This window comes from Marmota marmota, unplaced genomic scaffold (assembly GCF_001458135.2).
Source record: "Marmota marmota marmota unplaced genomic scaffold, marMar, whole genome shotgun sequence".
In the NCBI taxonomy this organism is placed as follows: Eukaryota; Metazoa; Chordata; class Mammalia; order Rodentia; family Sciuridae; genus Marmota; species Marmota marmota.
Window position 1 is genome coordinate 912736 of NW_025999926.1, and position 25016 is coordinate 937751.

A 25016-nucleotide genomic window follows, 5' to 3' on the forward strand; every position below is an offset into this window, starting at 1 on the left:
AGTGAAGCTAGCCAATCCCTAAAAAACAAATACCAAATGTCTTCTTTGATATAATGAGAGCAACTTAGAACAGAGCAGGGAGGAAGACCAGGAAGAAAAGATTGACATTAAACAGAGACATGAGGTGGGAGGGAAAGGGAGAGAAAATGGAAATTGCATGGTAATGGAGGGAGACCCTCATTGTTATACAAAATTACATATAAGAGGTTGTGAGGGGAATGGGAAAATAAACAAGGAGAGAAATGAATTACAGTAGATGGGGTAGAGAGAGAAGATGGGAGGGGAGGGGAGGGGGGATAGTAGAGGATTGGAAAGGTAGCAGAATACAACAGTCACTAATAGGGCATTATGTAAAAATGTGGATGTGTAACCGATGTGATTCTGCAATCTGTATTTGGGGTAAAATTGGGAGTTCATAACCAACTTGAATCTAATGCATGAAATATGATATGTCAAGAGCTTTGTAATGTTTTGAACAACCAATAAAAAAAAAAGACTATACTCTAAAAAGTCATAGAACTGTTAATTTGACCAAAAGTATTTATGAAAAATTCATTAATGTAGGAAGGTTTAAAGATAATTATTGTATATTCAAGTGATGGAACACTGTGCAATCATTAGATAAAAGTTTTTGAAGAATAATGATGGAGATCTAAATGGTTTGCTAAAGGTAAAATGGATATAGAGTCTATATACAATATCCCATTTAAAAATGTATTCACAAAAAAAATGGAATTACATAGTGAGATAATGAACTAATTGAAGAAGCATGACCTTTGTCATCCTGTTTCAGCTAATCTTCCAGTGCCAACGATTGCAGCAATAGATGGCCTTGCACTAGGTGGTGGTCTTGAATTGGCTCTGGCCTGTGATATACGAGTAGCAGGTAGGTGAGAATTGATCCTATTAAAAATGTAATGTTCAAAAATGGATTTTGTATTTACTTTTGAGTTAATTCCAGTATTTTGTTCTGGTCCTGTTTTTGAGTGAGACATTTTAAAAGTCACCTGTTGGGCCTCATGGTGCATTTAGAACCCCACTGAAGAAAGGGATCTTCTGTTGTCTCTTGCTCTTTTATGGCAGTAGGAAGAGATGCTAGTATTTAGGTCAGACAGATGTGAGTTCGAACTGTAGGTCTTGTCCTTTTCAGATGAGTTTTTTTCCCCCCTCTCTAAATGGGGGAAACCACTGTGGGAGTGCTTCGACCAAGTACTTAATAACTCTTAAGTGCAGTAATAATAACATAATCCCTTTGCAATTCATTCTATTCCTAAGTGGTTTTCTGAGTATGTAGAGATGGTTATGAACTGAGTGCTGCCCAGGTGCCTGGTACACACTTGACATATATTTAGTCACTCAGTGTGCCTAGCAACGCTGCAGGCACAGAGCTTTGGTGCAGGAAGACGCTGGGAACAGAAAGAGGGGAAGTAACAAGGCCAAAGGGGTGACTGAACGGGAATCACAGGCCACAGTTCTGTTACCCCCCTGGAGTAAGTATGAATACCAGTCTTCTTTGTTGGTTTTTCTGGACAATGTCTTCCAGAGAGTTTCAGCTCTAGCTCTTCCATGGGCTCTGGGACTGATCAGACAGCAGTCATCATTCTTCCCTTGGCTCCCATTGTCACCTGATATGGCAGCATGATATGGCTGCATGTTAAAAGTAGAGTCAATATAATTCATTTAAATAATTTGAATTGTGTCTTGAGACTGGTGGTTGCTTGTCCTTATATATGCTTTCCTTCTTTCTACTTTAAGTCCCTATATATTCTTTTAATGATGAAATCAGTTATTGTTTTATGGTGCTAGAGATCAGTTTGCTTTTCAATTGACAAGCTAAGGTATCTGGAATCCATTTTGAAAGAATGCAGGCTCTTGTAATGAGGATGTGAAAAATAGTAAGTACATTTGAATATGCACATTAAGAAATGATGAAGATGTCGTAAGGTACTTGTGAAAACAAACATAAAAAAAGGAATGCTTCCCAACTGTCAAACAATAAAACTATTTGTTGAAAGTAACTAGAGACATGGTCTTGAGAAGTTGCCATATCTGATATATTAAGCTGCTTGATCTAGGGGACAATTCAGGCAGCTAAAGAATTTGTGCTTGTCAGACACAGTCTCTCTCCTGATCCTGAATAATTACTGAGATCCAAGCCTTCAAATATGACTTGGTAGTATTAGCTCTAATAATATAGTTACAGTTCTTGTCTTTTACCATCCAAAATGAATTCACTGCCAAGCAGTTTTTAACAGAAAATGTTGTGTTACTCTCCTTATATATAAGTAATTTAGAGTATTTTCTTGTTTCTCTAAGTATCTTTTGAAGTGATTATAAAAATAGTGACACCAGTTAAATTAGTAAACACTGTTTTAATGTATCTTAGTTTACTAACTCTTTCAAGTTGTGGTTTTTTAATGCTGTGATGTGTATGTTTCTTAATTTTCTTTTTTCTTTTTAGCTTCCTCTGCAAAAATGGGCCTGGTTGAAACAAAGTTGGCAATTATTCCTGGTGGAGGTATGAGTTCTTCACTCCCGTCTCTCAGTATTCTTACTGTGTTCCCAGTTGCAGTGTCTAAGGCAAAATTCTGTTCATGGAGAAGGCAGAGGAGACTCCTGTATTGTTGGCTCTTTTAGTGAAATCCCTATTCAAAATATGCTCCTTTTTAGCTGCAGATGGTGGTCATATACTGGCTATTACTTTCTTTTTGTGCTGTTTTCTTTGCTTTTCTATGTTATTTTAAGTTTTCAATTATTGTACACTCCACATTGATATCACTGCTTGGATCTCTTGTTAAAGGACAACCTGGCAGTTTTGAAACTTTTTTTTTTTTTTTTAGTATTTTTTGGATGTTGATGGGCCTTTATTTAGTTCATTTATTTATATGTGGTGCTGAGGATTGAACCCAGTGCCTCACACATGCTAGGCAAGTGCTCTACCACGGAGCCACAACCCCAGCTCCAGTTTTGGAACTTTTATTCATGCATTTAAATGTGTGTGCCCTAACTGAGAGCTTCCTGCACACAGTCAAACCCTGAGTAGAAGAGGAGAGATGGCTTCTCTGTTGGTCATCTTTGTATCACTGGGACAAAATACCTGAGGTAGACCATGTAGGAGGAGGACAGGTTTACCTTGGCTCATGGTTTTGGAAGTTTCAGTCCATGGTTGGTTCCATTGCTTTTGGACCTGTGGTGAGAAATTACATGGCAGCTGGAAGGCAAAGAGGGAAAAAGGGACCTAAGTTCCAAAACCACCTTTAATGGCATGCCCACAGTGACCTCGCTTCCTCCCATCAGGCCCCACCAGCCAAGAAAACAAAGCTGGGGCCAGGCCTTGAATACATGGGCCTTTGGGGAACATTTCAGATCCAAATGAGCATCTTACCAGGTTTTGGGCCATATTTTTTGTTTTTGTATAGCAGGACAAAGGTTGGGGTTAGTGGGTAGCCTGAATTTGGAGCTGAAGAGGTTTTGTTTCTTCTGTTCCCATGAAGAACATAGATGAGCTGCTGCTTTTGTGAGTGTCATATAAGAAAGCACCATTTCAACATTGACAGTGAAATTTTGCATCATTTATAAATCTGAATTTTTTGCTATTGTGATTTAGAGAATTTGGAGATATTCCCATTTCATGATGTCCTTCTTTGAAACAGTTGTCTTCATTTAAGGATGTGTATGGTATAGTAACCTTCCTTGGTAACTTTCACACGTAAATGACAGCTTATCAGTGTTATGGATGAAATAACTGTACCGTGTAAAAATTAAATACAGTGTTGAACATGACAGATGTCTGCAGATGAATAGGTTTAAATTGTATGTTTAAAGAGTATGTGTCCTGGGTAGGGTAAAGAATTAAAACATAAGGTAGGTAGAAATTTAAACTTAAGTTATAGTGAAATTGAAGACTACTCAGTTCATGCACGAGAGTATTCTATTTTGGTCATCCACAAAAATGCTATTTTTTAGGCCCAAAGCATTTAATATCTATCTGTTCTACCATGCCTACCTTGTCCATAGTAACTAATGAAAACACTAGAGAAGGGTTTATAAGAGAATGAATCTATTTGAAAAAAATTACCAGATAACTAATTGTGAAATAAAATGAAATGGAGAAAAAGTGTGACATTGCACATTTTGGAATTTCTTTTAAGAAATAAACATTTAGGGGTAATTAGGATATAACTAATCTTAGAAAGATAGTGGCTTGCATGGTGCATCCTCGTTCCTCCCCACAAGCTATGGCAATCTTGGAGCCTATAAATGTGACCTTATTTGGAAAGAGGATCATTAAAGATGTAATTAAAGGGTCTCAAAATGAGCATATCCTGTATTATCTGAGGGACTCTTAGGTTCAATGAGAAAGTGTCCTTACAAGAAAGAAAAGAAACAGGCAGAAGAGAAGATCATGTGAAGACAGGGGAATAATGCACACATAAGCCAGGCAATGCCAAGGATAGTCTGCAGCCACCAAAGTGTGGGGGAGAGCACCATGGGACAGTTTCTCCTTCAGAGTCTCCAGAAGGATCCAGCCTCACAGAGACCTTGATTTTGGATTTCTGCCCTCCAAAACTGAGAGAATAAATTTCTGTTGTTGTTAATATGTGGTATTTTTTGTTACAGCACTCTTTGGAAACTGATACTGTCACTTTTCAATGATATTAAAGTAATATGTTTAGACAAGGGTTAGTAGGTGGAAGAGATTGGGGATGGGAGGAAACTGAACTTGATAATTTGAATACTTACCATGCCTTGAAGATGAAGTGTTTTGTATTAAAACAACCAAAAATTAAAACATTTCTATAATGAAAAAAATGGATTGTACTTCAGAAATGAGGGTGAGCTTTATTGGCTTCCTTCCTTCCGTTGTGAATGCCTCATGAGTGGCATTGTGAGTGGCAATGTGCTATGCCTTGTGAGTTCCAGACATCAGAATTTCTCCCTAGTGTACTTAAGTTCTTCAGCATTCTTTTCAAGTGGACCCATTAATTAGAATACTTTTTTTTTTTCGGGGTAGATTTGAATGAATTTGTTCTCATGTTTTCTCATGAATGGTATCATTTTTCTAATTTTTATTAAATGAATTTTATCATAAAAATTATAGTGCTTTAATATTTTCCCATTTATTTATAACAGCTGGTTCTGGCTGGGCACGATGGCACACATCTGTTATCCCAGTGACTTGGGAGGCTGAGGCAGGAGGATTGTGAGTTCAGAGCCAGCCTCTGCAATGGGAGGCACTAAGCAACTCAGTGAGACTCTGTCTCTAAATAAAATGCAAAAAAGGGCTGGGTATGTGGCCCAGTGGTCGAGTGCCCCTGAGTTCAATTGCTGGTACTGTGCCCCCGCGCCCCCCCCCCCCCCCGCCAAAATAGCTGATTCTCTTTTTCTTTTTTTAAAAATTTATTTATTTTAATTATATATATATACACACACACACACACATACATATGGCAGCAGAATGCATTTTGATTCATTGTACTGTTATAGTTAAAGCTTCATCACAGGGTTTCATAAACTGACTTCCAGACCACTCACGTTATAATCAAATCAAGCCTTTATTGAAGCACACTGGTGGCGGCTGACCAGAACATAATAAAGCTGTTCCCATGATCAGCCCCGAACAATTGCAAGGGCACTCCTTATAAGCCTGAAAACCGCAAAAGGGATGTTCAGGGGGTCTAGCCAATGCAAGCAAGCCAGGTTACAGAAGCGGGACAGTGCAGTCAAGCGGAGGGAAGCCTAACCAATCACAGCTAGCCCAGTCACCGCAGTTACGGAAACAGAGCCCCGTTACCCTAGTTACAGAAACAATGCCCCATTAGGTAGTTCCGTGTTCTTAAAGGTTTCTATAGCAAAAGGAAAAGAACATCTTGCCCCAGTCATGACTTTTCTACTTGGCATGGTTGTTTTACAGGATGAAGTCATAAAACAAAATGGAGTCACATTTGCTCCTACTATCACATTCCCCACTGGTTTTAGTAGGTTTGATGTCAGTCTTGCACATCATTAGGCCTCAGTTGTTTTTTGTTTTTTTTCCATCTTTATGTGTTTAAGGGACTGTACTGGGCTCGCAAGACATAACCTTGACCTCACCTATATTCTTGTGTATATGGTTTAGGAGGGTTTTTAAGAGGCAGGATCCTACAGTAATACCAATCAGGAGAAGGACTAGAGGCCCAACTACGGCTGAAATGATGGTAGTCAACTAAGGGGACCATGAGAATAGGTTTTAGAACCAATTTCCTGAAGTTTCTAGTGCTTCATCTCTTTCCTTTAACCTGTTTCTCACAAGCGCCAAACTGTCCTTTATTATCCCAGAATGGTTTGCATAGAAACAAGTTTCTCTTGGAGCCATACAAAGTCCTCCTTGTTTCAGAAAGAGACCATCTAGACCTCATCTATTTTGTAAGACTATTTCTGTTAGAGAGTCTAGTGAAACCTCTAGTTTGGAGATTGACCTTTCTAGTTTTCCTAAATCTATATCTATTTGATGGCTGAGGGACTTCCCAAACCAGCCAGGAGGGGAACTAAAACGGGGGCAGCCAGTCTATGTGATAAATCAGTGGGCCCTGGCCTTTTAATAAGTCCAGGTGTTCTTTTCCCTTTACTCCATCAAAATAGTAGGTTACATAGTTCAGGGTTATTGACAGGTTGGAGATTTAGTCAAGGAGTTCAAAGTGGGAACAGAGAAGCACAATTTTTGGTAAATGAGGAGTTGTCCCACTTATAAGTTGGGTTGTGGAAGCAAGTGTCTCTTTATGGGAGATTACCCAGGGTGATCTTGGGAGCAGTTTCCCAGGTACATCTTCCTGAGCTAGACATATTGGCGAACATCTATGTTGACTGTACTTTTTTCCTCTAATATTAGGGACCTCCTACTGCCGTAAGGGAAAAGGGCGATGACTGTTCTTGCTACTTCCAGCTGAAAAGGGGCAATGTGCAGTGGATAAGCAGTTTGGAGTCCCTTTTTAGAAACCAAGTGGGTCAAGGAGTCCATGGTAAAAATGTGGCTCAGGAGGAACAGGATGTCAATTCACCTGGGGTGGGCACTTCTATGAGAGAAACAAAAAGACACGAGTGCTGGAGTAAGATTAATACAAATAGCAGTTGTAGCATCTGGAACCTGTCCATGAATATCATGAAAATGACAGAAATTAATAATTGTTTACCAGGAGGTGAAAGAAAGACCTGAGAAAATGTCCCCATAACAAGGCCTAACAAAGCCTAATAAGGCACTTTTTTTTTTTTTTTTTGGAACATAAATCTTTAACGTTGTCAGAATTATCAGGAATGTAGACACAACATTTAGTTAAATTATTGTTAATGTCATCTGATTTTTGTAAAAATACCTTTTTGGCATAACCTCTGTGTTCAGTAAAGATCCTTTGTTACTTAGGATTAGATAATTATATTAATAAACACTGATTATATCTTCCTGTGTAGGAGGTTAGGAAGATCTGTAGGCCTTAAACTGACTAAAAACTTCTGGCAGTGTTTATTGGTAGTTATCAGGCATTTTTGCCTAAGAATTTCTCTTCTGTTGTCTCCAGTCTTACTTATTTTTGGGGATGCTAACACTAGTGTACATTTTAAGTTACATTAAAATAACTTTGTTTGTTTTTAAATGTCCAGGAATGGCTGTGCTTTGGTTTTAACTGTTTTTGCTAGGTGTTTAAGACCAAGCTGGTCAAACTGACCTTGTTCCTACCTGTTGGTAAGAGTCAGCTGAGTTTCCTTGGAGGACATTTTTTGGGGAACTTGTGAGTTAGCACTTTAGCTCTGTTAGTGTCATCTGCATTAGGATGGGTCAAGGTCTTGCTGACCATATGGCTTCACTTGGAAGCATCAGGCATGTCTCCCCTTTTCAATGACCCTCCTCTTTTGCAGCATATACACTCATTGGCTTTCTGTTTTCCAGAGGTCTCATTAATCCCCCTTATCGGGAGGTTATGTGGCCCAGAGTTGCAAAGCTTTTCCCCCTGTCCTGGGTTCAGGCTGACTTAGAGGGCAAGAGCCAAATATTGGTTTCTTTGGCCCCTTTATTTTAACCTTAATATTTAAATTTGGCCTTGAACATCCAGTAAGTTAGTTTTACCAGTTTTAAAGTAAGAATGCTGGGCTTTAACTTTTATGTTTTACAGTTAATTTTTACATAACACAATATCCTTATTTTATTTATTAATTTATGTAATGCTGAAGATCTGCCTGAAGGAGAAGATGACACCTTAGCATCTACTGTATGATCCAATCACTCTACGCCAACAAGGCAGCTTACAGACCCAGAGACTCCATTAGATTTTGGCTATAAAAACTCTCTTTTGCCAGGTCCTTCTCTCTTGCTCTCTCCTTTTTCTCTCACTTTCCCTGTCTCTCATTCTCCCTCTCACTTTTTTTCCTTTCTCTTTTTCCTTCTCTCTCTCTCTTTTTCTTTCTCTCTCTTTTGTGTTAATCAGACACTGTCACAGTAAAGGTCTCTTGGTTGCTCTAAGTGTAGTGGTCACATTTTTTTTTTTTTTTTTAGTTATAATGAAAATACAAAGTGAAATTAACAATAGTAAAATCATATTTAGCTTATATATAATTTTGAGCCTTGGCTGAGTTATACATTATATTTTTTATTTGAGATCACAGTAATTTTTCCAATAAAGTTAATTTTTGAATATAACTTTGAATTAACTGAAATCTGGCCTACTTTGACATGCTGTAAGGTGGGAGGCAGGGCCTTATCTCAGGTAAGGCAGGGCTCTTCACAATCTTAGGTAAAATGTTTTAGTTTTAAAGTTGATCTTTGTCTCTCTTTTTAGATATAATTTTATAAAGTTTACATATATTGTTTTCTGACTCTGTATGAATAGTAGTAGTACAATATGACATACATCTGAAACATTAATTAAGGAAAGGCTGAGAGCCCTTAACATTTTTTTCCAGGTGGAAAAGTGGCAAAATGTTTTATAATATTAATTTTTAAAAAATTAGGCTCTCTTACTTTTTAAAATATCTTTACATTTTTGTATCTTATTGTAAAAGATAACATAAGATTTGTTTACAAAACATCAAATGATATAAATAAATCTCCAATAAAATTTATTATCTTTATAAGTTTAAATTACCATTACAGACAATTTTAGTTTGGAGAATACCAGCTTGATAAAATGTTTCTTTAAACCTTTTTTACCTTAAAGACTTGTATACCTGAAAGGTATGAACATATTTACCACATTTTTATTGATGTTTTTATATTAACCAAGGTTAGCTTTTAAAGGAAAATCTAGACTCTGTAATGTAGGACAATACTTTAAAATAACAGTTGCTGTTTAGCCACAGATGTACAAACCTTAATTTCTCCAAGATTACTTGTTCTAGGTGATAAAACTTAACAGACACAATGTAACTAATATTTTTAGAAGTTTTTGTTATTTTAACATATAAATATATCAATACATTATTGTTTGTCTTTAGGGAACAACCTTGAATAGTTTTAACTATTTATGTTACATATATAACCAACTTAGTTACATATAAACCTTTTAATATTTGTCTTTTATTTATAGACATTTATATTACTTAATTAGACCCTTTTATTGTTTACTTACATGTATTATATTTTATCACATGAAGACTTTTTACCTGGAAACGTTTTTTATTAAATATATTTTTATATTTAGAACTTTTTAATAATTTTTAATCCATTGATCCTTTTTTTGTTTGTACCTTGAAATAAACCTTATAAATTTTTGAATTTAGATAAATTAATATATTTTAATAAGATGAAATATTTATTATTTACAGTACTTTAATTGAAATACAGTTGAAACCTCTTGACTCCTTGTATGTAGAATTATACCTGTTGGGACTTTGTAATTTACAGTAACCTTGTTTTTATAATAACACAAGATAATTTTAAATTTCCTTTTTAGTTTACCAATTTATGAAAACGCCAACATTGTTTAAATATTTTACTTTCTGGAATTTAAGGAGTTAAGAGTACTTGATATTTTATTTAACAGACAGCATTTTAACTTTGTAAACCAATTAGATGTCTCTAGCAAACACATCCATGATTCATTTCATATACGTTTAGATGTAATTTACGTATCTTTTTTAAAAACAAGGTATCAGACAAGTGCATTAAATAGTATTAGTAATCTTTTTTTGTTGTTGAATAAAAATCCTAGAGACGATGGATATCAAACACTTTATAGACATTAACATTTTAACAGCTGTTTAACCATCTAGAAACAAAACTGTGCATTAGTAACTTTAAAGACATTTGTACTTTTATCTATTTTCCCAATTTGAATTGACCCTTTTAAATCATATTAACCAAAAGTATTTGGATCAATTTTTTTAAATTTTAATTTATGAGCTCATATGTCAATTTTTTGTACCAAATATATAGACATGACAATACATATAGTCAGTACACTGGTGCACCCACACAAAGCAAACAAACAAAAAGCCTTGTAGCTTATTTTTTTTTAAACCTATTTGATTGAGAGTTAACCCTTGTAAATTGGCCTTAGAATAAAGCAGAGTGTAATCAGAAAAACATATTAACCTATGCATATTGGATCAAAATTATGAGTTTAACAAATATAGAATTTTAAAAGTTTTCTGACCTTTTTCCTGAGGTGGTCCTGTTCATGAAAGCTGAAAAGAGTTGAGGGAACATAGACCAATGCCTGGTACCACCAAAAAAACTTTAGTATGCTGATTTTAGTTCCTTTGAATAAATACCAAGGAGTTAGGTAGGTATGTTTAATGGTAGTTCTATTTCTAGTCTTTTGAAGAATCTTCATACTGCTTTCCAAAGTGGTTGTGTAGTCCCACCAACAATGTATGAGAAACACCTTTATCCCCACGTTCTTGCCAGCATTTTTTTTTATTATTTGTATTTTTTATGATTGTCATTGTAATTGGAGTGAGATGAAGTCTTTTTTTGGTGGGACAGGGGTACCAGAATTGAACTCAGGGGCACTTGACCTACAGAGCCATATCCCCAGCCCTATTTTATATTTTATTTAGAGACAGGATCTCTCTGAGTTGTTTAGTACATAGCTCTTACTGGGGCTGGCTTTGAACCCGCCATCCTCCTGCTTTAGCTTCCCCACCTGCTGGGATTACAGGTATACATGTGCCCCTGTGCCTGGCGCTTGAAATCTTAACATAGTTTTGATTTGCATTTCCCTGATATTTAGGGATATCGAATATTTTTTCATATATTTGTTAACCATTTTTATTGCTTCTTTTTTAAAAATATATTTTATTTAGAGACAGGATCTCACTGAGTTGCTTAGGGCCTCGCTGATTTGCTTAGGCTGGCTTTGAATTCATCCTCCTGCCTAAGCCTCCTGAGCCACTGGGATTACAGGTGTACACCACCACGCCCAACTCTTATTTCTTCTTTTGAGACATGTGTGTTTAGTTCTTTTGCCCATTTATTCAATGGGTTATTTGCTTTTTTGGTTTTAGACTTTTTGAGTTCTTTATATATCCTGGATTAATTAATCCCCTGTCAGGAGTAGCTGGCAGATTTTTCTCTCATTCTGTAAGCTCTCTGTCTTCATGCTCAATTATTTCCTTTGCCTTGCAGAATGTTTTTAGTTTGATGCCATCCCACTTGTGATTCTTGGTTTTATTATTTGAGATTTAAGAATCCTATTAAGGAATTTAGGTACTGGTGCCATTATGTCAGAGTGTTGAACCTATGTTTTCTTCGAGCATATGTAAAATTTTTGGTCTAAGTACTGTTTTGACCCACTTTGAGTTGAGTTTTGGGCAAGGCAAAAAGGATTCTTCTTTGTGTGGATATCCAGTTTTCCTAGCACTATTTGTTAGAAAGACTTGAGTATCAGATGACTGTCCTTGTCTCTGTCTATCCTATCCTATCCTATCCTATCCTATCCTATCCTATCCTATCCTATCCATCTTCATGTCTGTTTTGATGCCAATATCATGCATTTTTGTTACTGTAGTTCTATAGTATAATTTGAGATCAAGTATTGTGATGATTCTAGCATTGCTCTTGCTCAGTATTTCATTGGTTTTGAGGGTCTTTTTTTTTTCTTCTTAAATGAACTTTTAAGGACTTTCTTTCCTAGTTCTGTGAGGAATGTCATGTTTTGATGGGGATTGCATTAAATCTATATATTGCTTTTTGTAGTATGGCCATTTATTGACAATATTAATTTTGCCTATCCAAGAATATGGGAGGTCTTTCCATTTTCTGAGGTCTTTTTCAGTTTCTTTCTTTAGTGTTCTGTAGTTTTCATTATAGGGGTCGTTTACCTCCTTGATTAGATTTATTCTTAAATATTTTATTTTTTGAGGTTATTGTGAATGGGATAGTTTTACTGATTTCTGTCTCAGTTGGCTCATTATTTGAGTATAGGAAAGCTGTTGATTTAATTTAACTTCTTTTCCTATTTATAATCCCATTAATTTCCTTTTTGCCTGAATGTCCTAGTTAGGGTTTCAAGGAACTAAATTGAATTGGAGTGGTGAGAGTGGACATCCTTGCCTTGTTCTTGATTTTAGAAGAAATGCTTTTGGTTTTTATTCATTCGGTATTATGCTGGATTGGATTTGTCATAGATAGCCTTTATAATTTTGAGGTAAGTTCCTTCTGTTCCTAGTTTCTCCAGCATTTTTAGCATGAAAAGGTGCTGGATTTTGCCAAAGACTTTTTTCTGCATCTATTGAGATGATTGTATGATTCTTGCCCTTAATTCTATTTATATGGTGAATTACATGTATTGATTTGGATATGTTGAACCAAACTTGCGTTCCTCAATGAAACCTGTTGGATCATGGTGTACTACTATCTTCCTAATGTATTTTTGAGTGAGGTTTGCTAATATTTAAATTAGGGACTTTTGCATCTGTTTTCTTCAGGCGTATTGGTCTTTAGTTGTTTATCTAGACATTGGTTAGGATCTTCCAGATTTTCCAGTTTATTGGAGTATATATCTTTAAAATGATTTCTAATGATCCTCTGGATTTCAGAATTATGTGTGTTGATGTCTTCTTTTTCATTTCTTATTTTGTTGATTTGGGTGTTGTCTGTGGTTAGTTTATCAATCTTGTTATCTTTTCAAAGAACCATCTCCTTGTTCCATTTGTCCTTTGTATGTTTTTCCCTTAATTTCATTAATTTTGGCTCTGACCTTATTTTTCCTGTTTTCTATTGATTTTGAAATTAGTTTCTTCTTTTCTAGAGCCTTGAGGGGTAACTTTAGATTGTCATTTTGGGATCTTTCTGATTTCTTAAATGTTGGCACTCAGTGCTATAAACTTTCCTCTTAGAAATGTCTTCATACTTTCACAGAGATTTTGTTATGTTGTATCTCTATTTTTATTTCTAAGGATTTATTTTATTTCTCCTGATATTTTCCATGACTCATTTCTCACTCAAAGTGTATTATTTAATCTCCATGTTAGAATAGTTTCTGCTTTTTATCTTGTTATTGAGCTCTAATACATTCCACTATGATCTTACAATATACCAGAGATTATCTCCCTGCCCCCCCTTTTAAAAAAAATATATTGTTTTGTGTCCTAAAATATGAGCTGTTTTAGAGAAGGTTTCACATGCAGCTGAGAAGAAAGAAAGTAAATTTGGTTTTTGATGGATGAAATATTCGATAGATGTCTGTTAGATCCATTTAATTAGTAGTATTTTTAGTTCTGTAGAGTCTTTACTTAGTTTACATCTGGTTGACTTCTGTGTTGGTGAGATAGGTGTGTTGAAGTCACCCAGTGTTTTTGTACTGGGGTCTATTTGATTCTTTATATTGAGAAAGTTTTGTTCTGTATACATAGGTGAGTGTACACATTTGCAGTCATTATATCCTGTTTGATAATTCCCTAAACTAGTATGACGTGACCTTCCTTGTCTATTCTGATTAATTTTGGCTTGAAGTCTCTTTGTGAGATATTAGAGTAGTTACTGCTGCTTGCTTTTGGTTTCCATTTGCATAGTATATCTTTTCCCACCTTTTGTTTTACCTTTATCCTGTGAATGTCTTTGGTTGTAATGTGAGTCTCTTATAAAAAAATGTGTGATTGAGTCTTATTTTTTTAATCGTTTGTGCCAGTCTGTCTTTTGACTGCATATCTTAGACCATTTACATTCAGTGTTATTATAGAGATGTTTTTTTTATTCCCTGCCATTTTGAGTTGTTTCTAATGCTTAATTTAAACTTAATTCTTCTGTAATTGGTTATTATTCTAGTGAGATGCTTTCATATACTGGCTCTCATATTTATTTTTCTTTTCTTCTGCATGAAATATTTCATTGGGTATGTTTTATAATGCTGACTTAGTGGTTATGAATTCTTTCATTTTCTGATCAACATGGAACATTTTCATTGTAACTTCAATTTTGAAGAATAGTTTTGCTGGATAATAGTTTTGGTTGGTACCTGTTATCTTTAAGGGCGGAATATATATTATTTCAAGTCCTCTGGGCTTCTAGATTCGGGGCTGAGAAGTCAGTGGAGAGTCTTAATTGACTTCTGAATGTGACCTGATGTTTTTCTGATGTGGCTTTTAAAATTCTATCTTTGTTCAGTATATTATGCATTTTAAATATAACGTGTTTTGGAGAGGATCCTTTTTTATCTTGCCTGTTTGGAGTTCTAGTGTCTCTTGGAAAATCTTCTGATTGTTTCATTAAAAAGTTCTGTATTTCTTGGCGGGTGCACTGGCACATGCCTGTAATCCCAGCAGCTGGGAAGGCTAAGGTGGGAGGATCACAGATTCAAAGCAACTTAGTGAGGTACCAAGCAACTCAGTGAGACCCTGTCTCTAAATGAAATCCAAAATTGGGCTGGAGATGTGGCTCAGTGGTCGAGTGCCCTTGAGTTCAGTTCCAGATACTGATGCCCCCCTACCCCCCCAAAAAAGTTTTGTATTTCTTTAGTTTGCATTTCAGTGTCTTCTACTATGCCAGTCAGTGATTCTTAGATTTGGCCTCCAAATGTTATCCCTGATTTCTTTAATATTCCGTTCATGGTCTCTAAACATCTTTTCTTTATTGTCAGTTTTATTTTCAGTATTGTATACTTTGTTTTCAGGGCCTAAGAGTCTGTCTTCTCTGTGGTCTAATCTGTTGGGGATGTTTCCAGTTGAATTTTAATTTGATTTATTGAGTCTTTCATTTCCAAGATTTGTGTTTTTTTTTTTTTTTCAGAGTCTCTCTTTATTGAAATGATCTTTCACTTCCTGTATTTTCTCTCTAAGCTCATTTCTTTCATCTTTTAGTTCATTGAACACTTTAATTATGAACTTTCTAAATTCTTCATACAATGTTTCCTCCACCGTGGTGTCAGCAAGATCATTGATTGAAGTGTTATGGGCTATTTAATGTTGTTTGTTTTCTTGTTTTTTCATATTGTTTGTATGTCTCCCCACCTACTTGGGTGGTTATCTCTTCTACTTCTAGGCACGGAATTGTTGAGTGTGCTTCTTTCTCTTAAGTGTCCCAAGATGAATGAATATCCAAGTATTGATATACCCACTCAATATGTATCTTCTGTGCCCAGTATCAGCACCACTTTGAAAAAAGATACTAAACCTTATTAACTACAACCACTTCCAAGCAAAGCCATATACCAATAAACCTTAAGGCAGAGGTGGGGAATTAAAACTTACTGAACCATAGTTCCTCTAATCCAATTAAAATTGTTGTAATGTTCTTGAATAGGTTGAACAGTTAGTTATTAAAGCAACAAATTGCTTAATTAGTAATTAAATTAAATTCAATTTTAAGGTAATAAAATTACTATTACATGGAGTAGTGCTTGAAAGAGGAAGAAGAGAAAATGTGGGCAAAGAAAAAAGAAAAAATAGAAAAAATACAATAAGAAAAAGAAAACAAAATAGGAGGAGATTGCGACAATTGCAGGCAGTACTGGAGGGAATGGAGGGAGTAAGAGGAGCAGTTATAAAATTGAGCTAGGAAAAGAAAGAATGATTCCAGTAAATGCTTTAAAACCTGATAAAAATACAATCAATTGGGTCAAGGGCAGCAGTATGAATAATAAGGGAAACTCTGTGAATTCAATATGTAAAGTAATATCTCTAAGATCAAAATTGGTGTTAGAGTTGCTTTTGATATTCCCTGCCAAAGTGGGAGTTACTTATTCATGTCTTCCTGATTTGGATTTTATCAGAATTTGGAACCTTTTACAAGATTCCCACCACTCCACAGCTTTACTTAAGTTTCCCACGGTGTGGAGGTTTTGATCATACCAGCCCTCCTCTGATATAGTTGGAGGAACCCCCCCTCCTGTCTTTGGTGTGTGCAGGTACCTACTGGTTTTCTGTTGGCTTGGAGGAGATGGTCTCTAATTGTCTGTAACTTAACATCTAGGTTACTCCCTGTTAGGGGATACAGTTTTGCATGCCCTTCTGAAGAAAATCTTTGGGTATCCAGGGCTGTCATAGCTAATGTGTGTTCCCCCACATACATTTCAGAATGTGTGGGGTATAGTGGTCTAAGGTAGAGAATTGTATTCTGGTTGATGTGCTGGGTGGTGTGTCAGGGGGTGTAGGACTTCTGCCTTCTCTAGAATGTGCAAGTTGCAGGTCAGTGGGCTTATATCTGGGTGCACTGTGTGTTGGCTCGTGTCTGTGGGTGCTCCTCTGTGAATCTCTTTGTGAGGATTGGGTTGATGTTCTCTGCTGGCTGCTTGGGGTTATCCTCAGAAAATGCCTGTTGTGGGTCTGTGCTTCTCTCTGGTCAGCTGTTCTTTCACTGCTTATTTCTGGGCTGTTGTGGAGTTGAGGGTGTCTGCCTAGATATCCCCTCTGCTACCACCTTAATTTTTGACAAGAAAAAATTGTATACAATACACTATATTTATATAAACATACACTGATATATGCTAATTTTGCCACACCATATGCTTTAGTGTGCATGTATGTAATGAGAATAATTAGAATTTCTCTTGGCAATTTTTATGGATGCAACATATTATTTCAACTGTAATTACTACAGAGTACAATGGATCTCTTGGATCTGTTTCTCCTATCTAACTGAACTTTTTAAACTTTAGCCACCATCTCCACATTTCCCCCACCTGAGTTCTAATTTCTTCTGAGTTTAGCAGATTATCTCATAAAGTTTGCACATTGTGAATTTCACTTAGTATTTCCTCATAGTTAGGTTTAAGTTAAAATATTTTCTGGAGGCTACCAAATGGGTGATGCTCTATGTTGTATTGGTATTTTATTAATATAGCACTAAATATTAGGTTCTCCCACTTCTGGGTGATGATAACTTTTGTCACTTGATTAAGGTAGTGAATAACTGTGGGTATAATTTTAGCATTCTTTTAGAAACCTTACACACACACACACACACACAGACACACACACACACACACAGAGTATAGCACACTCAGGTTTCATGGAACCAAAAAAAGAGCCTCCCCTAGTTTTGTCTCATTTTCTGCTCCCCAGGGGGAAGGGCTGGGGACGTCACTGTGCGTCATTGTTTGCTGTTTAGCAGTAAGGCAGTCTCTTGGCATCTTTTCCAGGAACTGTATTTTAAGGTGTGTCTATGAAGTAATGATGGATTTTTAAATCCTGTGTGTGTTGTCCTGAACACAGTAGTCATTTTGGAAAGGGTTGTTTATAACCTTTGTTGAAATTCTCTTAGAATTTACATCAGAATCTGAACTTATCTTTTGAATATCCTCAGCTATGACTCATCTTTATCCTGTGAGGGTGAATTTGATTTTCATAAATAGCAAAAGATCTTTCTGTGCCAAATCTGATGAAGAAGGTCATACTGTTTCAGGAAGAAGAAAAATATAACCACAAAAATAAGACTAATTTTCTTAAGAGGCTTGAGAACGTCACACATTTTACCAGTGTTATGAACAATGGATAGCATTGTTGGACCTTGTGTAGTGCTTCCTGAGGTGACTTCCTTAAAATCTAGCACTCATTCGCCTTTCTGAAGCCTTTGGTGTTTTTATCAATATACCTCAAACATATGCATACACACTGCAAAGCCTCGTTTCTTGATATGTTAAATTGCAATTCAGTGACCACCTCCTTATATTTAATGAGGGTGTTTGGGTAGTAATTGTTGACTTTCCACTTTGTTAGTTGCTGTGGAGGAAAGACATGTAGAACTCAGCCATCGCCCCTTGGAATTGACTTCCTGAAACCTAGTAGGAGAGTTTGAATCTTAACTGCCCTATTCAATAAAGTCTGTAATCAAACAATCTAAAACTGTGTATCTTGAGTTTAGAGGAAATAGTGTGAGTTCTGTCTGGCGTCATGGAACAAGAGTCTGTAAGTGTCAGTTGGCAAAGGCTGCGAGGTGGTTCTCTGGCCGCCCTTCTGAGCTCAGTCCTGCAGGTGCTCCCCTTGTTCACACAGCGTGCTGCAAACGTGTTATTCACTAAGCGAACAGTGATGTGGACATTGCAGATGTAGCTGTGAGCAAACAAGGTCCTGCCACTGTGCACCTACCTGCTAGCGCAGGAACAGTAGGCACAGCAGATGGCAGGTTGTGTCTTATGGCCGCAATGCAAAGTTCTGTAGAACGAGAGAGGGGAGGGCAGCTGACGGTGGTGGAGGCATACACCGTAAAACAAGGGTTCAGGGGCTGCCTCCCTGGGAAGGTGATGTGGGAGTTAAGATAAATGCCTTCAACAAATTAGTCATACGGATCTTGGCAAAAGCACCAGTCCAAAGGGCTTAGGTGGGAGAGTATGCTGTGAGTATTCACTGCATCACCACAGCCATGGCAGGGAGGCAGAGGAGGAGTATAGTGTTGGTGCTGTCAAAGAAGCAGTGGGGAAGAGGGAAAGATCATAGCGGTGTTTGTTATAGTCCTACCCCTTTAACCTCAGTGTGAAGGGGATGCACATGGATTTGTCAACAGAAGTGCAACATGCTCTTTCAAGTTTTAAAGCTTCATTGTGACCACTGTGCTAAAAGGGGCAATAACAGGGCAGGTTAGAAGGAGGATACCTGTTCCTGCTAGAATCTGTGGCTGTGGTTCAATTGGAGTGTGATGTGGGCTGGGAACGGCTTGTTCTTGTGAACATAGGGTTGTTATTGGACTCTGGGTGTCCCTCAAAGTTGGAGTAAAGGGAATGTCTTGACAGATTGAATCGGAGCATAAATGAAAGAGAGATGCAGGAATGACTCCAGGGATTCTGACTGCAGGAACTAAAAAGGGAAGTTTCCTTCTACCAAGACACAGAAAGTCAGATTTGGAAGCAGTAATCAAGAGATTGTTTCACACGGTCTTGGTTAAAACTCACTGTTGAATATCTAAGTGTAGTATTAGTCAAGCAGACCGTTATACAAATGCCAGTCTGGGCTGAAAATAAAAATGTGGCATTCATTTAGCATTTGCAGACCTGGTCCAAAGGCATGCTGAAACTTACAAATGGACTTTGGTACAGACAGAGAAAACTCTCTTTAATTCAGGCTTGATGCATGGGGAAATACTTTCCTTAGCAGGTTAGCAGTTGCTGTGAGGAACCAAAACACCAAAAATTCCGAGGGAGGGCAACCATCTTCTTTAATCCAAAGAGCTGTGATCTCAAGAGGGTGAGACAAGTACCCATTGCTTTTTCTTTGTGGGTTTTCTTTCCACCCCTTGACCTTTGGCACTGGCATAGTCATTGGAGGTCCAAGACAAAGTAATGTAAATATAGCCCCAGTGTTCTGGCCAGAGGGCCCCCAAAACAGGGCATCCCAGAGCACTGCACAGCACCAGAGAGATGATGAATAGAAGGGTCAGCAAAAATAAGTCCACAGCGTTGTTTTGTTAACCCCTGGACATTCCCTCCTGAGCTGTGCCCGTGTCTCTGATAGTAGATGAGGCACTTTAGAGACTGCACTAGAAGTCAGACCACTGCACACTCGTGTATTATTAGTGAAAGGATAGATCTGTTGATCTTTCCCTCTTCCCCACAGCAGAATCTAGAAATAGATCCATAGGAGCGTGGTCAGTTGATATTTGACAGGTACAGAGGGGCTTCAGGGGAGCAATTATGATACTAGAAAAATTGGGCAGCTACATGCAGAAGAATAATAAAAAGGAATCTTGATTTAAACATCAAACTTTTCCAAACACCAGCTCAAAATAGATCATAAATTTAATACTATACAATTTTTAAATCTTTGTGGAGTCACGTTTTGACTCTTATTCTCCAGTGTGTGAGACCAAGGGATGTGGTCTATTAGTAGGAACTCAGTATTACAGAATGTATGTATTTCTTTCCCTGAAGATGGCAGTGAACTTCAGAGTGGGTCTATAAAATACACTGCAGCATTAATATCATAGGAATAAGTTATTTAACTGCCAGTTTTCTTTGTAAAAAGTAGCTTTATTATTTTATATGTCCAAATTATATAATAAAATAATTGATGATTTTGATTCAGTTGCTTTTTATAATCTCAAATTGATGTGTCTGTTATTCTCATTTTAATTTTTTCTTGTTTTTAATAACTAGCATGTTGTGTTTTTAAAAAGAAGAATATTCATTTTTTGAGGTGCAAGTTACTTTCCTTTTGGCCAACTGTGATTAAGATAGCTTTATTTGCATTTTAATAGTCTGTAATGTTTGTTTTATGTATCATGCTAAATAGATGGTCTCAAGAATCACTTGAAGCACTGTAGAAAGCAGATGTCAAAAACCTGTCCTTGCTGAGCCTCGTGGTGCATGCTTGTAATCCCAGTGGCTCAGGAGGCTGAGGCAGGAGAATCGTGAGTATAAAGCCAGTCTCAGGAACTTAGCGAGGCCCTAAGCAACTTAGCAAGACCCTGTCATGAAAGTAAAAATAAAAAGGTCTGGGAATGTTAAGTGCCCCTGGGTTTAATCCCCAGTACCAAACAAACAAACCAACAAATAAAACTACCCTTGTCTCAGAGTAAGTAAATAAAATATGTGGAAAGTTAATGAAAGACAGTAAATTAGTTTTCCCTGTAAATTAGGAAGTGTGGAAGTTCATTTTTCTCATCCTTTAAAAATAAAATTGAATTCCCTTTTCCCACATCATCCATTTTGGTGACTGATGTTTTAACTCTGTAGTGCCTGGAATGTGAAAAGGAGCGTGAGCTGTTCAGTCCTAGAGGCATGTTTTGGTGTGTGCCCATGGGTGTTTCATCTGAGAACTTCTGTGCCTGGCCTCATGATGACAGGAACTCTCATTTGGAACAGTGAAATTAAGAGTACTTTTCTTTCACTTATAGAAATTACACGCACATATCAGCTTAGCGCTAGCCTTATGATGAAATTCTGATGATTAGCGTTTCTCCACCTGTGAAGCACAGTAGGCACTCACGGCGGAACCTTCCCAGTGAGGTGCTCTGGGCTGGAGTCCTGACTGTCACAAAATTGTATGTCTTTAAGCAGATTATTTTTCCCTTTCCCACTGCTGCTTTTGTAAAACGAAGCTAATAATAATGCCCACAGAGTCGTGAGAACTGACTAGGACAGGACGTGTAAACTGCCTGTAACAGTGCTGGCACATTGTAAAGATCAGCACTTGTTAGTTCCTAATTGGTGCTAGCTGTGATTTTTCTTCTTTTCAAATGCCTTTAACAAGTTACAAAGCTTTCCTGTGTACTTGTAAAGCTTTAAGGAGGTAAGGTTGACATACGATTAACACATATGTTTTAGCATACAGTTTGGTACTAAATGTTTTGATATATACACATGATACTATGTCTTTTGACATATATACATCCATGAAATCATAGCCACAGTCAAAATAAAGGACATATCCACTCCCCCCCACTGAAATTTTGTTATGAAACCACCAAACTACTTCTTGTCACAATACATTAGTTTTCGGTTTCTAGAATTTTGTGTGATTATCATACATTGTGTAATCCTTTATTTGCCTGACTTCTTTCTCTTAGAAATACTGATTTCTTCCCATTGCTGAGTGGTATTGCGTCTTACGGTATGCCACAGTTTGTCTCCTCACACAGGGATAGGCCCTCTAGCTTATTTTCAGTTTGGGCTGTTATGAATAGAGCTGCTGGGAACAGGATATGTACGAGCCTTCGTATGGATGTATGCTTTCAGTTACTAAGGCCAGTGCCTAGGACCGAGATGGTTTCGCGTGGTAGGTGTGTGTTGATACTTTTGATATACTACCAGGCTGGTGGTATATACTGTGTTGGTGTCGGCAGTACGTGAGGGATCTCACTGGCAGCAAGGGAGAGTCAGAGTTTTTTCACACATCCCTGCGGTTGCTGGGTAAGGTCAGTCTTTTTGATTTTAGTCTTTCTCACCGGAGGGTATCTCATTGTGGTTGTAATTTGCATTTCCTTAATGTTTGATGGTATTGAGCTTCCTTTCTGTCATCTGTATTTCTTCTCTGGTGACATAGCTATTCAGATGTTTTACTTGTTTATTGGGTTGTTTCAATTTTGAGTTCTGAGTTTCCTTATTTTGAGCATTATAAATACAAGTCCTTTATTCAGTATATGCTTCATAAATGTTTTCTTTCCATCTGTGACTTTATTCTCTTAACTATGTCTTTCAAACAGCAAAAGATGTTAATTTTGACAGAGTCTAGTTGATCAGTTTGTTCTTTCACACATTATGTTTTTGGTGTGATTTCTCAGAAATTCTTGCCTAAAGTCACAAATATTTTTCTCCTATTTTTTTTTAGAACTTTCCTTGATTTGATTTAAATTTATATCTCTTATCCATTTTTATTCAGTTTTTGTATATGGTGTGAGGTATGGATTAATATTTTTTGTGCATAAAGACACTGCTTGTTCCAGCATCATTTGTTGTACCTTTGTTTAAAAAAAAAAAAAAATGAAGTGTTTTTTATGTGTGGTTTATAGCTGGACAATTCTGTCCAATTATTTGTCTGTTTTAATACCAATACTATACTGTGTCGAGTACTGTAGCATTATAATCTTGAAATCAGGTAGTATTAGTTTTTCTACTTATTTGTCAAAGTTGTTTTATCTGATCTGGATCCTTCGTGTTTCTTTATGAATTTTGGAACCAGCATGTCAACTTCTACAAAATCCTGCTGGAATTTTGATTGAGGTTACATTCATTCTTTGGATCAGTTTGTGGAGACTTGATATCTTCCTGACTTTTTAGAACCACAGTGTCTATTTTTGTTAGATCTTCTCAGCATTTTTTAATGTTCAGTTCTTGTCTGGCAGAATGTTCTGTAAATACAAATTAAGTTGGTTGACAGCGTTATTCAGATTTTCTATGCCTTTCCTGGTTTTCTTTCCACTTATTCTGACAGTTGTTGAGAGATCAGAATTTGAATTTCCAACTGTAATTGTAAAGTCATCACCTTTCTCTTTGTAGTTCTGTTGTATTTGCCGTTGTATTTTGAAGTTCTGTTAAGAGCACAGACATTTAGTTTGCTCACATTTCTTGGTGAATTGACCTTTGTATTATTTTTAAAATCATCTTTTTTTTCCCCCTTAGTGATGTTCTTTGCTTTGAAAACGGTGTCTGGTATTCATATGGCCTCTGCCGTGGACGTTTGACTAGGATGGCCGGATGCAGCCCTTTGTAGTTCATTTCTGGGCTCTCCTCCCTGGATTCTTAGTCTGTGTGTGTTTATTAGTCAGCATACTGGTGAGCCTTGTTTTTTTAATCCTATCTCACAACCACTGTCTTTTAATTGGGAGATTCAAGTCATTTAAGTTTAATTTAATTATTCACATTGTTGTTTAAATTTCTCATTTTCTTATTTTTTTCTATTCTGTCTGGTTTTGTTCCTGTTTTCTTTTTGCTGTCATTTGGATTAATCAAATATTTTTATGATGCTGTGTTATCTTCATTGGTTTTTATACTATTTGTTTTTATTTTGCTGTTTTTTATTGTTTTAGGGCATTTACTGTACATCTTTAATTATGACAGTCTGCCATCAAGTGATAAACCATTTCATATGATAGTAAGTATTTCGTTTTTTTCTCTGACCTTTATGTTATTGTTTTTTTGCATTTGACTTACATGTATACTGCACCGTTATACCTTTGTTTGCATAGTTAATTATTCTTGAGAGATTTAAGTAATTAGGAAAAGTCTTATATTTTTACCTACATAATTATTGCCAGGTCTTTTTATTTCTCTGTGTAGACCATATTTCCCTCTGTTAACTTCTTTTCTGAAGTGTACATTTTCTGGTGATAAACTTAGTGTTCTTTCTTTCTTTTTTTTAATTTTTTTTGATACTGGGGATTGAATCTGGGTGCTTCACCACTAAGCTGTATCCTAGCCCTTTTTACATTTTTATTTTGAGAGAAAGACTCAATACTTTGCCCAGGCTGGCCTTGAACTTGCAATCCTCCTGCCTCAGCCTCCTGAGTAGCTGGGATTACAGGTGTGCACTACTGTGCCTGGCTTAGACTCAGCTTTTGAATGTCTGAAAAAGTTTTTGTTTTACCTCTGTATTTGAAAATCTTTTTGCTAGATATGGAATTCTAGGTTGTCATTTGTTTTTCCTTTAGTTTTAAAGATGTTCTGTTGTCTTCTTTGTTGCATAGTATTTCCTGACAAGAATTATCTTCTGTCATCCTCTTCCTTGTTCTATGTATATAACAGGCTTTTCTCTGTGACTGCTTTTAAAGTGTCAGTTCTCACTGGTTTTGAGCAATTTGAATCACAGTGGGCTTTGGTGTGGTGCTGGCATGTTCCTTTTGCCTGGTGTTCATTGAGCTTCCTGAATCTCTGCTTCTTGTGTTGCTTCCTTCCCTGGCCTCAGCAGCTTGCTGACACACTTAATGGTTCAATGCTCTGCTGGATCCTCAGGATTCCTAGAGTTTTATTTATCCCTGCCCTGCACACTCCTCTGTCACGTGAATCTCTTTTGACTCTCAGCTTCTTTTGAAGTGAAAAGGTCCACTGGCTTAGCTTAGTGTTTTCTTCTCCACATCTCGAGGGGCAGACACTCACAGGGCCCACCTTGGTTTCTGCCTTTCAGGGGTCTTTCAGCTGCCCTTTGTTGCCTCAGAGTCCTGAAAACTGTTGTCTGGTTTTTCAGGC

General features: G+C 36.8%; 1 protein-coding gene across 7 annotated transcripts in view; it reads left to right on the plus strand.

Annotated features, from left to right (window-relative positions):
• Window positions 1-25016, plus strand: part of Auh (AU RNA binding methylglutaconyl-CoA hydratase) — a 142194-nt gene that overhangs the window by 47954 nt on the left and 69224 nt on the right. For 6 of the 7 annotated variants that reach the window (XR_007346454.1, XR_007346455.1, XR_007346453.1 and 3 more), the window contains exons 4-5: window positions 794-886; window positions 2462-2518. Coding sequence is in view for 4 of the 7 variants with exons in the window: in XM_048800285.1 (XP_048656242.1) it covers window positions 794-886; window positions 2462-2518 (150 nt within the window). In the remaining 3 variants the exon portion in view is untranslated. The remainder of the gene's footprint in view (window positions 1-793; window positions 887-2461; window positions 2519-25016) is intronic. The other variant, XM_048800284.1, reaches the window with a different exon arrangement.